This window comes from Triticum aestivum, chromosome 3B (assembly GCF_018294505.1).
Source record: "Triticum aestivum cultivar Chinese Spring chromosome 3B, IWGSC CS RefSeq v2.1, whole genome shotgun sequence".
Classification (NCBI taxonomy): Eukaryota; Viridiplantae; Streptophyta; class Magnoliopsida; order Poales; family Poaceae; genus Triticum; species Triticum aestivum.
The window spans coordinates 82,816,996-82,833,670 of NC_057801.1; the positions used below are offsets into that span (position 1 = coordinate 82,816,996).

At 42.5% G+C, this 16,675-nt stretch overlaps 1 protein-coding gene across 8 annotated transcripts; it reads right to left on the reverse strand.

The window, feature by feature from the left end:
* Positions 1-4,288: 4,288 nt before the first annotated feature.
* Positions 4,289-12,505, reverse strand: LOC123068758 (MADS-box transcription factor 29). 8 transcript variants are annotated; one of them, XM_044491405.1, is made up of 11 exons: positions 12,244-12,505; positions 11,898-12,141; positions 11,577-11,658; positions 11,308-11,478; positions 11,172-11,213; positions 11,029-11,070; positions 10,741-10,940; positions 9,948-10,599; positions 9,765-9,864; positions 8,227-8,301; positions 7,897-7,976 (listed from the first exon to the last, which is right to left on the reverse strand). In XM_044491405.1, the coding sequence occupies exons 2-7, from the start codon at positions 12,089-12,091 to the stop codon at positions 10,788-10,790; spliced, it is 684 nt and encodes a 227-aa protein (XP_044347340.1). In that variant the 5' UTR covers positions 12,092-12,141; positions 12,244-12,505; the 3' UTR covers positions 7,897-7,976; positions 8,227-8,301; positions 9,765-9,864; positions 9,948-10,599; positions 10,741-10,787. The 8 variants fall into 8 exon arrangements, 2 of the variants coding, with proteins under 2 accessions (XP_044347340.1, XP_044347341.1); XM_044491406.1 differs by having other exon boundaries at positions 11,308-11,475; positions 12,244-12,497; XR_006431980.1 differs by lacking the exons at positions 9,765-9,864; positions 9,948-10,599; positions 10,741-10,940; ... (4 more) ...; positions 11,898-12,141; positions 12,244-12,505 and adding exons at positions 4,289-4,498; positions 5,723-5,908; positions 7,596-7,742; ... (1 more) ...; positions 8,789-8,888; positions 8,972-9,757.
* Between the last annotated feature and the right edge of the window lie 4,170 nt (positions 12,506-16,675).

The window sequence follows — 16,675 nt, forward strand, 5'->3', positions numbered from 1 at the left end:
AGCCCAAGCCAGTATTTTCTGATGAGCAAAAGAAGTGGGCTAAGTCATTTTTGAGCACACCGTCCCAAGCCGCGAAGAATCTGCCTAACGACTATGCACGTGAACTTCGCAGGCAGGCACTCATGTTCAAGGAGAACAAAGAGCGGGAGAAGGCCGAAAGTAAAAAAAGCGGGAAACAAGTTGCCCAGCTCGGGGAACAAAGTAAACAATCGATTGCCCCGCTTATAGTGGAAGCCTTCTGTCCGGATGACCCCGAGATCATACAAGCTGCGGCAGCACAGGGATTGACTGTAACGAGTGCCAGAGAACAAGCAGCCAACTTAGGTATTACTCTTCGTGAACTGTTAGGCCTTGATGAGGCGCCAGTGAAGGAGGTAGTAATTACATATGTCAAGAATGGGCCTCTCGTCGAGCCTGCGCAGGAAAAGGATCTACCTCCACAAATGAAAGGTCTGCTGAAATGGTACAAGGGTTACATAAAAAATAAAAACGCCAAAGAATATATTTATGCGGAAGTTAGACATGAGCATCACTTCAAACATTACTATGTACAAATTGAACTGAGTGAATTGTTCCAGCTTTTCAATCTGCGCGAGCTCGATAAATCTATCATCAGTTGCTACGTTCTGTAAGTGATTTATTAATTTCTACCCCATCTCGTTCATATTGCCTGCACTATATATATGTCCTAACTATATTGTTGTGTCCGCTATTATACATGCAGAATGAAGATTAAGGAATGCAGAGTAAGGAACATCCATGATGTTGGGTTCATTGACCCACACATCGTTAATGGACATGTGTTGGAGCGTTACCCCGCCGACGTGGAGGCAGACCTGTGGCAGTTTCTTACAAAGCAGGAACTCAAAAGTGATATTCTATTTCCTTACCATTTTGAGTGAGTGTTTCTGTCTTGAGCACATTCTCTTTTGTTTACTCCATGCATGGTATGTGGCCGGCTAATCGATGAGTTATGCATGACGTACTGTGCATGTATCGTGTCCGCAGGTTCCACTGGATTCTGCTAGTAATTAAAGTTAACACCTCAGAATGTCTCGTCCACGACTCTGTGAATATGGATCCAAAGCTTTGGGGCGGCATGAGAAGAATGCTGCAGAAGTAATTATTTTCATTCATTTGCGCTCTATATCGATCGGCCTATTTCGTTCATTTCCTAATATCAAGTAACTAATTAATAACTCTCTTGTTCATTTAATTTTCTTTGCCTCGTAGGGTTTGGAGACGGTTCGTAGATACAAAGGTCGGTGAATTCAAAAAAGAGCTAGAATTCAAAATGTTAAAGGCTAAGAATGCTGGGGATATTCAGCCACCGGAGACCAATCTATGTGGATACTATGTCTGTGAGATGATCCGGAGATACACCTCTGAGCGGGTTCCGAGTGATACCAATGCTCAGAGGAATAACCTCCGGTGGATGCTTAGTCCAGAAGCTCGCTTCCGACCACTTCAAGAGGAACTAGCTGGATGGTTCAGCAGGGAAGTCCTCCATCCTAAAGGAGAACACTATTACGAGGACGTAGAACTTTATATGCATTAAATCATGTATGGAAACTTGTTCAAAATTGTATATGGTCATCCGATGATATTGAATATATATTGTATATTCCTCTTGAATTCTTTTTGGTTCTAATTTCAAATTTATTTGAAATTGTACATTCATATGCATGTATGTAGTACCGTAGAATATATGAAACTCCTTCAAAATTAAAATAAAGCACAAAAGAAATAAAACAATACAAATTAAACAGAAAACAGGTTTAAGGGGGGGGGGGCTAAAACCCTAAACCTGCGGCGGCCTTTAGTCGCGGTTGGCCAGAAGAACCGCGACTAAAGGTCCTCCGCCCCGACGGCCACCTGGCGCCCACGTGGACGGGCCTTTAGTCGCGGTTCTTAAGCAACCGCGACTAAAGGGGGGGGGCCTTTAGTCGCGCCCGGTCTGTCGCGGTTGCGCAACCGCGACTAATGGCAGTTGCGAACCGCGACCAAAGGCCCTTTTTCCACCAGTGCCCATTTGCTCCCGCGCGCTGGGCCGACCGATTTGTCCTTTTTACCTCAAACGGACGGGGCCGGATAGGATGGGGTCGCGCAGTGGAGTTGGCCTGAGGAAGAGAAGGCCATGCGGTTTCAGTTGTTCAAGGCCACAGTCGAGCTCATCGACTCAGGCCGCTCCCAGTCTGCACGAAAGAAATACAGCTTTTTTGCAGACTTGACACCTCAAGAGCGGGGGAGACTACGTGGAGTATCTCCGCCGGACGAGGAGTTCTACAAGTTCCTCAAGTCTCGTCCCGAGTTTATCAACTATCACAAAGGACTTCCTGGAAATAAGGCGTGATCGATCCAAGCCGGCCGTCGTGAAGCAGGCAAACCCGCAGCCACATGCACACAGGCAACTCAAGTATATGGAGTGCGATTAGCTTACTGAATTCACTGGCCGAGTACCCAAGTTTGAAGTTTCTGCCTGGTTATGGACTAGAACTAGATTGGTGTCTGCTTATTTGATACTCGTATCCAATGCAAGTGGTAATGAACCTCGTGTAGTTAAAATAAGAAAGCTTGGACTCCTTTAAGTTTGCTATATGTCGACCTGAATCATGTGTTGAAACTAAACAACGATATTATTTGCTCAAAAAGAAAGGATTCTAGAGTGTAGACATGGACATGTGTCGACACGTTCAATGCAAACCATCGGGGTTACTTGCGCATTTACAGGTACGTCTAGTTATCTTTATAGTTTTGTGCTTTAAATCTAATTTTTGCATTACAAAATATATGTCTTTGCATTTAAAGATAATCATTATATATAGTTGAAACTTCCATAACAGTGCATTTGAAGACACAATTTGATAATAATTTATCATCTTAGCCTATGTCTTGGAGTATGAGTTGTGAGAGATCTAATGTGTATGATTGTTTCTTTATTTCTAGACACTAACGGAATCGCCGAAGATGTCTGGTTTCAAACGTTTGCCGAACGCTTTTCATTGGGAACTCAGCAATGTTACCCGTTTGCCGAACGCTTTTCATTGTCGAGCGCCAGGCAAACTCGGCAAACACCTGATCGAAGGGACCCACACTGGACCACACAACGGCTGTGTGACATGGGGTAACCGTTGCCGAGTTTCCACACTAAGGGAAACCCGACAAAGCCTTGACCCTCCATCTCCGTCGCTTATAAATGGCCCACATCGGAAGTATTTAGAAAGCAACACACGGATATTTAGCTAGTATTTGTAAATTGTTTGCTTGGATATTCCATCTACATCAGACTGCAAGAGGGTGTGCTTTTGACAAGTATGACACATAAGAGGAGTTGTGTGCAAAATAGTCTTCAGTTGCTGGTTAGAAATCCCTTTTTTTTATCTCTGTCGTCCGGTATTGATCCAACAGCCCACATTGGAAGTTTGCATATTTGCAGTGAGTTTCAGTTTTCAATAACATTCAAGCCATATAGTCTGAAAAATCTCATACAAAAAGGTACCTCTTCTAACAACACATCCTTCCAGAATCTTGTTCTGTCCATTAATTACCAATTACCTTTCTACAGAACTTATACAAAACTAGAAATGACCGGAGTCAGAGATGTCTAAACCGGTTATATGAGAAGAATGATTGTAAAGTGAACGGTTTGCGGAGTTTGGAGGTAAACCGAACCAAATCAAAGTTTAAGTTGTTACCTAAAAGTCTAAAACTCTAGAACAAGTTCAGGGAAGCAACATGAACCCTAGCTGCGCATCCAATTTGGTGTAACTTGCAAGGCCTGTACGACACCTGTTTTGGTGCAGCACCAGGCCAGCTGGGACACAATGATCCATCTCTTGTGGCAAGGCCGCAAGGAAGAAGGAAGCAATGGTTGACAGGTTGACTAATAAGCTTGGCGATATTTGCCTACAAAAATCGAAGTAGTAGTGCAGTACCCATGTTGATCAATCCATTGTTGTCAGAGTTTCAACACCGATGTTAAAGAAAACACTGCAGTAAATTCATATGAACCAACGTGATACTACATGGGGAGTGCTGCTCACACAGTCATACACGAAATTGTGTGGAGCAAAATACTGGCGTCTGCTACTTGTTAAAGGTACTAGATGACCCGGTTGCGCCAATGGCGCAAGAAGCCATTTAGAAGTAATGTTAGTAGTGAATAAGTAAGAGACGTAAATGGAAAGATGATGCAATGTGGATTGTATTACATATAGTAGAATGGCTTAAACCGGTTAGCGCAAGAAGCTAATTAAAACCAAGAATTATGGTATCGATAACCATTTTATATGCACACAGATCATTTCATTATTGGCCAAAGAGAAAACAAATATGTTCATGCCATATTGTTCGAAGCCACTCTCAATAAAATAGCATCCAGTATAACATGAACCGTTTTGAATAATTTGGAATCATAGATATCTAAACAAGCATCATCCACCTTCAGGACCTGATGCATAAGAAATGGTCTCTCAGGAACCATATCCATTCAAGTAGGCTGTAAAGGGGAAGAAAGATAAAGATAAATGATTAACAATGTTGATAGCATGAAGCAAGACATGGAAACTGAAGCAAATGTGTGACATATTGCAGAAAAGTATTTCAACCATGAAGATGGGTACGAAAGCTAATATCACGCTTATTATTACACAGCTGATTAAGTATAAATAAGTTAAGATATTCGTTGCTGTACAATATTAGCATGTAGGCCTAGGATATGGTTCCATTCTTAGTCCATCTGGAGCAGCCCATATAGTTATTATCTGTGGCATATCTTGGTTTTCAGACCATCTGCATATGCCCATATGGTTAAAAGGCCAAATGGCACAAAATACAAATTCAGATGAGGAGATATTAGCAAATAAATGCTTAGCATTACAGATAGTACATAACAATCAAATTTTTGCTACTGAAGTGCATGTCCTTTTCTCTGAAATTAACGGTCGGGTGGAACATATATATTCACCAAGTATATCCCCTCTTCTTAGACCAATACGACACAATGAGGTATCATCTGTTTCCTAATTAAACTGTAACCTGAAATCTGTGTGCATACGTGCATGGGCATATCCATTTATTCCTAATAGGAAAATATGCCAAAACATCGGTCACTTTCTCTTTTGAGCTGGAAAGACCGTTCACTTGGATGCATGCAGACACCTCTAATCTAAACAGAGGAACTGAACAATCAGTCACTATGATTTTATTAACTATATACATATACATTCCAGTCAAGCGTCTTTTTAGAAAGTGACATGCTTAGCTGTGATTTTCTTAAATATGCACCACCAAATATTGAAAGGTAGAATAATATCATCATCCTTTTAGTTCCCATCCATATGGAGGAGCATAAAGATAGCAAAAATGTTAGTACTCTATGCACACCTACTGTAACTCATCCTTTTAGGTGTTTAGTAGGACCTACTTCGTATGTGTCTCTCACTGTAGGTGGGCAATACATTCCCTTGACCAGGTTAGGAATGTCCAAAATATTGTTTCCAAAAATAAACATGAGTTACGGTTTAGTAGGACCGAGAAGGATTCAAGATTATAAAAGGAGCTGGGATACACATTCTTATTAAAGTTATTGGTTCAGATCTGTGTAGCTTTCAGGGGCCTACCAATCAATCCATATGTCCATCCCTACAATAGTTTCAGGAGGGTACCACTCAATCCATTTGAACATCTCCTTTTTGCACTAATAGAAGATGAGCTAGCATACCTGCAGATGGGCTGGTGACGGTGAGGTCGCCAGCAAGTAGACCTAGCTGCAGAGGACACCGTCTCCCCCATGCTGCTGGAGGGAAACCACCACGACACGAGCACTCTTGCCGGAGAGGCACCCTCAATCTCCGCTGATGACTGCTTTCCATGATAGCTGAGGGATCTGCCGGTGAGGTCCTGACAACTGTTCAAAAGGAGCAAAAAAGCAAGTGTTGATCTATTATTTCCCTCATAGAGCATTGTAAGCACGAGCAGATGTTCGCCAAGTGTGTGTTTTAAAATACATTGTAACTGCAAGCAAGTAACAGCGGTGATGTATACTTGTACATACTTCTTCTGTGATCTGAACAACAAAGCGAGCAACACCTCCTTAAAAAATCTCCACACCTCTTAAATCAGTAGGGGGAAAGGGTGTAAGCACCTAGGCACTAGGGCAGAACAAAACGCATTGCTTAAGCCTGCGCTTAGGCAAGATATGCGCTAGTCAGTGGGAAAATCCAAAGTTAACAATTAGAGGTTTTTCCCTGGTCCTAAATAAAAGGACTCGAAAGCCATGTAAATTGTGTAAAGCAGAGCAAAGAAGTAGAAAAGCAGAACATAACTTCAGAAGAAGAAACTGAAGTAATGGACTAAGGTATATGTTTTAACCAAACACTATCATACTTTGGAATATTGTTCCTTATTTCAAGTGTACAGAAGAACCAAGAGCAGCATGAATCACTTGCCCATAGCATAAAGTTTCTGCATCATAGCATCAAGAAGCTGTATCATAGCATCAAGAAGCACTTTCTGATTAGTAAACTACAATTTGGAAGGTTAAGTTGCTGCATCATAGTATCAAGAAGCACTTTTTGTTGGGATCTTAACTTTTTCCATCACGACAGACTGATTACACAAGAAAGACACTGTAAGCAAGTGTTGGAAGCTTCATAGTGTATGATTTGAGACGTTTATCCATCTATTATTTTCCCGTGACAAAAAGAGTGTTGTTAAACAATGGTAATAGTAGAATTTTGGAAGTCTGGCAATTACAATACAGTAAATGCCTATCCTGAAGTTAAAACTAAATAAAACCAGGGTTTATAAGTGTATTTCACAGATAATTGTTCATGTTGCTTGAATCATAATTGAATCGATAATATGATTTTCCATGTCACATTATTATGCTAACTGGGATTGTAGTAGAAAAGGCAGGATAACAGTACTATACTCCACTCTTTTTCCTATTGGGAAGAACCACCTCTCCTATCCAATTCTCTGAATTTTCATATAGATAACCTTCAATTTTCTCTTTGTTCTTTCCATTTTATTTCAGTAGCTCCTTCAATTCATATGATTGGTTTTGTTTCATCGATGGACCCTAAGCGGTTAATGCATGAACTTGCTAAAATGTTCAGAATGACGTAGTTACTACATCTAATTCAATAGTAGTGCTTCTGCATTAGCGTACGTACCTATGGTATGGATGACTGTTTACAAACCTGAGTCATAATCAACAGTGCCGTTAAACAATGGTGATAGTAACTTAATGTGCAGTTCACATGTACAAATTCGAACTCTTATGTTTTAGCTAGGATATGTATGCTAGTTAGGAAATCTTAAAGGAGAGCTGGTAAATATCAAGAGGCATATGCATACAACCGTAGATGATAATTTTTCTGAGAATAACAGGGCTTTCAGGTTGTTGTAGTTGAACAGGATTCATGCATATACTATCTTGCAGGCAGCAAGAAAATAGGGGATCAGCATGTATTTCCATGCATCAACAGATTATTCACATGTCGATTAAGAAGCACACGCAACAAGGATCGATAGGTTGACTAAAGAAGATTAGTTCGCGAAAACATACTGTGTCGTCGCTCAAGGCTTACCTGAAGGTGAGTGAGGTGGCCTGATCTGGTGAGAATCCACAAGAGGAGCTGAAGTGCTGCCGTGATGCATAGATGGGAGAGAGCGGATCTTGCGGGCGAGGGAGCATATACCTGAGACAGAGCCAGATCGTCGAGTGTTTTCCTTTTCTGAAGATAAAAAAAACAACTGTAAGATTTTTTTTATGTAAACTTCCATGTGCCTTTGGAATAGCGAAGCAACACTACTGAACATAATAATCATGTTTCTCGGTAGATATTTTTAGGAAAGTAATAAAATTTACTCTTTTAACCAGTTTCTCACCTAGTGTAGAAGAGGCTGCGGATAGGAAGCAAAACCAAAATTAATGTCACTTTGATAGTTGTACCTCACATCCTGCATCACTATCAAGACCAACTATTAGATTTACCATAGACTGTCCACTAAGAGAGGCCAAATATGATCATGAATGAATGACAAAACTGTATCTACCCTCTATAAACATCAATCATCTTAAGAACCTTAACTTCATAGCATCCACACTGCCAGAGAACACAGAAATATATATAAACTATAAAACATTCACATTACAACTAAAACCATGATAGGTTGAGCATATGGAGGCATCAAAAAAGGAAATAGGTTAGAACTCACCCGATCAGAGCCAACAGAACAATGAGAACATCCAGCTTACATGCAACACCATCGGTGGTAGAACTACTGCCGTCCCTAAACTGAAGAAAATATCAAAGAAATTAAACCATCATGTCCACAAGCAACGAGTGGATTTGTAAGAAAACCAACAACATGAAGATGTCCCTTGATGTAGTAGTAATTAATAGGATATCGATATGAAGAAAACGATAATTAGATCATGCATTGATAATCCAACATAGATACGTACAAAAGAACAAGCAACCTTCGAAATATTTGGTCGAAAGTAATCCAGACATTAATTACTAATTATTACATGTAGGCCAACTGAAAAAACACAACCATCTACAAATAGAAAACATGGATTGGCATACAACAATCAGAAGCGAGCCTTGCTCATTCTCGCTTGATACAAAAACCCAGAAAACAAACTACAACAAACAACTGAAATCTAATACTCTACAGATGCTGGAATCATGGTTTTTACTACAAAAAGAATAAAGGCATTAACAAGCTAAGTATCTTGGTTTTAGCTACCAAACCAGAAGGATTGCTACAGTACCTTTCAGTTCAGTAACACAGTTCGGCGAGGTTGCAAAGTGGTCTTTGTCGCCTCTGCTGCCATCGTTGTAGGAACCCAGACCCATCCAAACCCTAGATGACTGAAAAAATTAATTAGGAGGACATGAATTAGAGGGAGGAGCTCACATAAGGAATTGCAATCAAAAGGGAGGCAGAGGTCAACCTAGTTGTGCTCTGGTGGGAGAGGTGGGTCGTGGGGAGAGGCCGATATTATGTATCTACACCAGGCTACTCCCTGCTCCTCGCCCTGCAACCCATCAGATTCCACTTGACCGAAACTCCCCTTCGCCATCGCCTCCCCGTACGTCGCGGCATCCACCGGCTACAGCTCTCCGGGTTCATCCCTCCATGCCTGGAACCGGAGGCAGGGAAGGAGGAGAGGAAGGGGAGGAAGAGGTGCTGAAGGCGGAGGGGGCGAGGAGGCCGTGAGGGACGGGGAAGAGGAGGCGACGGGAAGGGAGGAGGGAAAGAGACGAGATATTTTCTCTCGCAGCTGACATGTACCCTTTTTCTCTCGCTGCCCGCTCGGGAGAGAGACGAGATATTTTCTCTCGCAGCGCACGTGTACCCTTTTTCTCTCGCTACCCGCTCGCGCTCGCTGCCCGCTTGCTAACTGTTCATGATAATCCAACATAGATACGTACAAAAGAACAAGCAACCTTCAAAATATTTGGTCCAAAGTAATCCAGACATTAATTACTAATTATTACATGTAGGCCAACTGAAAAAACACAACCATCTACAAATAGAAAACATGGATTGGCATACAACAATCAGAAGCGAGCCTTGCTCATTCTCGCTTGATACAAAAACCCAGAAAACAAACTACAACAAACAACTGAAATCTAATACTCTACAGATGCTGGAATCATGGTTTTTACTACAAAAAGAATGAAGGCATTAACAAGCTAAGTATCTTGGTTTTAGCTACCAAACCAGAAGGATTGCTACAGTACCTTTCAGTTCAGTAACACAGTTCGGCGAGGTTGCAAAGTGGTCTTTGTCGCCTCTGCTGCCATCGTTGTAGGAACCCAGACCCATCCAAACCCTAGATGACTGAAAAAATTAATTAGGAGGACATGAATTAGAGGGAGGAGCTCACACAAGGAATTGCAATCAAAAGGGAGGCAGAGGTCAACCTAGTTGTGCTCTGGTGGGAGAGGTGGGTCGTGGGGAGAGGCCGATATTCTGTATCTACGCCAGGCTACTCCCTGCTCCTCGCCCTGCAACCCATCAGATTCCACTTGACCGAAACTCCCCTTCGCCATCGCCTCCCCGTACGTCGCGGCATCCACCGGCTACAGCTCTCCGGGTTCATCCCTCCATGCCTGGAACCGGAGGCAGGGAAGGAGGAGAGGAAGGGGAGGAAGAGGTGCTGAAGGCGGAGGGGGCGAGGAGGCCGTGAGGGACGGGGAAGAGGAGGAGGCGACGGGAAGGGAGGAGGGAGAGAGACGAGATATTTTCTCTCGCAGCGGACGTGTACCCTTTTTCTCTCGCTGCCCGCTCGGGAGAGAGACGAGATATTTTCTCTCGCAGCGCACGTGTACCCTTTTTCTCTCGCTACCCGCTCGCGCTCGCTGCCCGCTTGCTAACTGTTCATAGCCGACGTGGATGGCTTGGTCGTGACTAACAACCCCTTCATCCTTTATAAGGTAAATATGTCCTCTGAACATAGGCCGGATCCTTAGTCCTCACTACTGGCCTGCTACTAGTAAGTTTAAGCTAGATTCCTTATAATTAATCAATTATAATCTCCACCAGTCTTCCGTCAGGCTATCATCTCTCCTCGACCTGCAAAGCAGAACAAATATGCAACAAATGCTACTAGTCAGGATGCAGATTGATCACCAATAAGGCAGTCTTTTTTTCTCTTTGCAGGTACCAAATAAGGTAGACAGGTAGTCTAGTAGCTAGTGTGTTCATACGCACGACCTTAATCACCATTCACCAGAGTGCAGGCTGGGCTTCAGGCCTATGCCTTACACGTCGGGGAGCTGCCGCGGCCACAGCCGTAGCGCTGTCAATTCCTCCTCCTCCACCTCCGGGAAGGATCCCCCGAACGCCGTCGCCGGTAGCTTCGGCGCCACAGCTGACGCCTCCACAGCAGCACGCTGCTGCCCCTCCTCGCCCATCTGACAAATTAAGAGTGAAGACACATTCAGGAAGCCAGTACACAACCACAATAGCAGCTTAGCAGGCAGGCAGCGCGATGCGAATTACCAGGCGGCGAAGGAAGCTGTTCTGGTCCTCCAAGGTGTGCACCTACGTGTCAGATGCACAATGCCATTCACAGTTAAATTCCGGATGAAAAATTGCTTTGTGTGCCTCTGAATCGATTTTGGTTCTCCTAAGATTACAATTACCTTGTGGTATGATTCGTCCAACTGTTGCTCCAGCGGCTTGTCCTGCACACACACGAGAATGTCATATTGCAGTTCACTCAAACACTGGGCACGTGAGCGACACAGAATTTTGTGCAGTGCTGCAGCACGTGTGTACCTTCATTTCACGAACTTCACCCAGCACGCGCTCCAGTCGCTGCTCCAGATCATCGAGTTCCGCCGCCGTCGCGGCGGATGGCAGGTCTTCTCCGGTCTGCCTCCTCACGCTGACCTCCAGACGGTCATGCTCACGCCTCAGCCCTGCGATGATATCCGCCAACGGTTGCTGCTGTGTGCAAAGAATCACATAGATCAATCAGACATGCAAGCATGCAGTTAAATGTGTGTATGTATGTTGTACATGACTGGAGGTGTTTGTTTGTTGACCTGATCATCAACATGATTTATCCCCTGGAACTGGAACTTGTGGTTGGTGATGCTCTCGTAGCGCTCGATTAGCTCGCTCCAGCTTAACAATGACAAGTCAGGTATAAACATGTCACAACTAATAGTATATTGTACACTAAATATGAGCATAAGCATCTGAATCTGAGCAGAAGATTAAAATCAGAGCTAAATTCGAAAGCATCATCTGTCTAACTTGATCACAAAACACAATTCGAGCATGCCAATTGCCAATACTGCGGCTGGCTAGGACGATGCCAAAGATGGCCGGTCAGCGCGTGACGGAAAGGACGGAGGACGGACCTTGTGTTGGGGCTGCAGTAGTCGAACAGCTTGCCGGCGCCGTCATCGTCGAAGACGAGGAGGCCGAGATCGACGCCGCAGAGCACGGCGAGCTCACGCGCCTTCTTCAGCAGGCCGCGGCGGCGCTTGCCGAAGGTGGCCCGGCGCGACACGTCGTTGTGGATCCTCTTCATCTCCGTCCTCCCGCGGCCCATCTTCTCTTGGCTCGGAACGCGGGGAGCGATCGACGCCGACGACGAGCTAGCTGGAAGAAGAAGAGATCGAGCAGCAGGTCAGTTCCATGCATGGTGCTGGAAGAAGAAGAAGAGAACGCGGGGACTCGTAGCAGGAGAAGCATTGTATGTACCTTGTGTGGCACGTATACTGTTCTTCTTCTTCTTGGTCCTTCCGGGCAAAGGCTGTAACAACTGAGACTGAAACTGTGAACTCGGGTGTGCTCTCCTCTCCTCTCCTCTAGTGATAGTCCGTGGCCACGCGCCGCCGTACAGTCGAAATGTAGTGCAAATTCCGGGAAGTTTCGCCGGCGACTAGAGCTTTTGACCACCCCGCTGCTTCCAGGAGGCAGCGATCCCGGCCCCTTCCAGTGTACCGTGTGACTGTAGCAGTAGCAGTAGCAGTTCAGGTGAGACGATGACCGGTCCGCCCGTCACAGCCGACCGGAAAGCAAGCCACTCACCGATCCTCTCCTGCGGTGCGCGTGGAAGAAAACAAAAGCGGCGGCTGCGTTGCCGGACTGGGAAGTGGTTGGGTCACCGCGCCTCCTTCCGTGCCGAGAAACTTGCCATTTCCGGCGTAAAGCGAAAGCGCGGCCCGACAGTGAGTGACCCCGATAAGATACACCGCGGTGACCGTTGTGTTTCTGCGTGACCAGCGCACGGTAATAAGTACTATGTCGATCGTTAAATTTCCCAAAGCGCGTCTATCCATTTCACAAAGAAAAGCATGTCTATCTGTGGGAGTTTGCGGGCTCCTGTTGAGTATATCAGCAAATTTTCAATTAATTTAATCCACGAATAAATCATGAGCATGATCAGGTTGGAGCATCTCTAGCAGATCCTATAAAATGCGTTACTGTAAATTTCATTTACGAGATACTGTAAAACGATTTTGCTATACCGCGGACGGCACGACAGAGCAGATCCTTCAAAGCATACTGCATAATTTAAACATACTACATAAACATAGTTCGCACAAACTTAAACATACTAGATTAAACCAATCTAAACTACTCATCATCGTCCTCGACACCAAGATGATACTCCATCATGGAGTTGGAGAGGACGAAAGCGAAGTCGTACTCCTCCTTGGCCGCCTCGAGCCGCATGGCGACACCTTCGCCGCAGCCCACTCGCGTTCCGTGGTCAGCCAGAGAAAGCCGCGGAGGCAATCGAAGTTCCTCCACGTTCGTATCCTGCTGCTGCGGGAAAGGGCGTCGCGCTCCTGTGCCTGCACATGGTGACATTCCTCCCCCAGCGGGTGGATGGCAGAGCTCCCGGCCCCGACATCATGACGGGCCCGCTTGTGCGGCGACGAGCCGCCACGGTCTCGGCCACCACGCTTGTGTCCTCTGCTAGACATCGGGGCGGGCCTTTTGTGGTTGTGTGTGCTGCCAACGACGGCTGGAGGGAGACGGATTTGTCGCTAGAGTGCGAGATTGCAATGGAGGGGGAAAGGGGATTTGCCGGATGCGAACCATAAAATGCCACTAGTGCAGAATCGGTCTTTAGTGCCGGTTCGTAACGGCCTTTAGTGCCGGTTCGCCAACCGGCACTAAAGAGTGAGGACTAAAGATCCCCCCCTTTAGTACCGGTTCGTCACGAACCGGCGCTAAAGTGCAAACATGTGGCACGAGTCAGGCCCGGGTGCGCGTAGGGCTTTAGTACCGGTTGGTAACACCAACCGGTACTAAATGTTTGGGTGTTTTTTTTTAATTTTTGCTTTAGTTTTGTGTTTTCAATTTAATTTAGTGATTGTTTTACATTATAATGAGTTGTTAAATCATTAGGTGAAAATAACGCGGATTAGTTTCGACTGGAGGATCTAGCTAGCTAAGTGATCAAGTATATGCCATATTGATATTATACTTGATCACCTAATTAGGTGATCAAGTATAATATATATGGATATGGCATATATATAGTTGATCACTTAGGTAGGATCCATCCAGCTGAAACTAATCTGTGGCTTCTTTCATTAAATGATATAATAACTCATCATCATCATCATATTAATATAAAAACTCTTGCATCATATCATCAACATACTCTAGAGCTAGCTAGCTAAAAATCATCGTAGTCGTCATTATTACTATTTAATCATCATAGTCATTACCGCTATCTAATCACGGTAGCTTAAAGAAGAAACATTTAGTTGTACCAGAAGCAAAAATATCATCAAATTCAACATGATTGTCATGATATTATAAGCGTTCATATATAACACCACAAAAGTAAATCACTCTTTGAGATTAAGTTCAGAACGAAGAACACGGACATGAAAGGATAAGTACTAAGAGCAGCATGAACTAGCTAAATCACTCCTGCTAGCTAATCTCTCTCTCTCTCTCTCTGGTAAAATAGCATAGAACATGTATGGCTCTTCTGATTCATCATACTAGAGCATGCAGATGAACCTGTCTCCTAATTGTGGGCTGCGCTTCTCATTGCTGTCCCCTAGTACTTCTCAGCGATCATTAACAATTTTCCTCCAATCTTTCACTATTAAGCATTCATCGCTTCTAGAAATCATGAATGCATTCATGTGCAATGCAGAATATCTTGGTCGTAAGCTAACAATTGACATGCGACCTTTAGTCTCGATCCCCTGAGGCACAACTGTCATCGGGAGTCCCTGTTGAAGAACATCGTATAGTACTCAATTAATATACTTAGCAATGAAAGTTTAGCAAAAAAATTATGTATGCAAAAGATGCATTGAGAACAAATAGTAAAAATCTTACCATCATTCCTAAATAGATATGACTGTAGTTCAATACCATCACTATTGGTCGCACATTTTGAGTACTAACATTTCTAAGTGCAGGAAGAAAATTTGTCTTGACAGTATGAAGATCCTCAAGCCATGAAACATAATGACTTATCTCCTCGTGGTTTAGTTCAGCTCCGGGACAGTAGTAGGTCCTGTCTACCAAGCGCCGGACATGTTTGCTTGAATGGAGATAAGATGTCAATAGAAATTAGTTGTCAATTATTTTTGAATAAACAATATCAAAGACAAAAATATAGTTGAGAAGAACTCACATAATGGTAGAATTGGAGGCGTCTGCACATCGACCCATATGTCTCTATTACCTTCAATATCATCTTCCGGACGAATATCAAAGGTGATAACCATATCAGACTCAAATGCATAAGTCTTGCATAGTGCTTGCCAAGTTTTGCATTCCAAATAGGTGTACATGTGTGCATTGTATATTTTGACGTTGAAAGTATAATCATGCTCAGTTTTCAGGTAAACTCTCTTTACCTTCATAGTTTCCATATCATTGAAACCTATCTTATCCAAGACAAAACTTCTTGCATGGCAGGGGATGTGCTAGTAGAATAGTGAAAATTAAAAATTATAAGTCGGGCAAATGAAGCATATATAAGTCATGCTTAATTACGAAAACAGACTTGTCGTTGTGACTTATTGTATCGAATTTGAAGGTCTCATCCAGCTTGATGCTAAATCGCCTATCATCAACAAGAAAATTTCCGTCGCACTGGCCGCGCTGGTCTTCACAGTATTCACACATAATAAAAAAAATTCTGTCGTCAGACGACATTTCCTATGTTCATATAGGCGAAACATTAAACACTTACTAATTCAACTAATTCAACTAAGCATTTACTAAAAATAAACTAGTTATATTAATTCAAACAACCTCATATACCTAAATTTTAATTAGTTCAAATAATCTCATATACCTAAATTTTCTTGCTAAAAATAAACTAGTTCTATTAATTCAACTAGTTTAACTAAGCATTTACTAAAAATAAACTAGTTCTATAAATTCAACTAGTTCAACTAATCTCATATATCTAATTTTTTTTACTAAAAATAAACTAGTTATATTAATTCAACTAATTCAACTAAGCATTTACTAAAAATAAACTATTTATATTAATTCAAATAATCTCATATACCTAAATTTTAATTAGTTCAAATAATCTCATATAACTAAATTTTCTTGCTAAAAATAAACTAGTTCTATTAATTCAACTAGTTCAACTAAGCATTTACTAAAAATAAACTAGTTCTATCAATTCAAATAAGCTCATATACCTAAATTTTAATTAGTTCAAATAATCTCATATACCTAAATTTTCTTACTAAAAATAAACTAGTTCTATTAATTCAACTAGTTCAACTAAGCATTTACTAAAACTAAGCTAGTTATATTAATTCAACTAGTTCAAAGAATCTCATATACCTAAATTTTCTTACTAAAAATAAACTAATTCTATTAATTCAACTAGTTCAACTAAGCATTTACTAAAACTAAGCTAGTTATATTAATTCAACTAGTTCAAAGAATCTCATATACCTAAATTTTCTTACTAAAAATAAATTAGTTCTAATTCATCTAACATTAATTAACATTTCTAACATTCTAAAAATAAACTAGTTATATTAATTAATTCATCTAAACAATAGGAAACAGAAAATAAGTAAAAAAAATGTGTGTGTATGTGTGTATACGTTCATGTGTGTGTAGTACTGTGTGTGTATGTGTGTGTATGCGTGTGTGTATGTGTGTGTGTGTATGTGTGTGT

Excerpts from the sequence above, each read along its gene's own strand:
- LOC123068758 (XM_044491405.1), bottom strand. The coding sequence starts at position 12,091 with ATGGGCCGCGGGAGGACGGAGATGAAGAGGATCCACAACGACGTGTCG. Across the intron at positions 11,659-11,897 it reads TACTGCAGCCCCAACACAAG|CTGGAGCGAGCTAATCGAGC; the intron begins GTCCGTCCTCCG and ends GTCATTGTTAAG. Across the intron at positions 10,941-11,028 it reads ACAGCTTCCTTCGCCGCCTG|ATGGGCGAGGAGGGGCAGCA; the intron begins GTAATTCGCATC and ends TTAATTTGTCAG.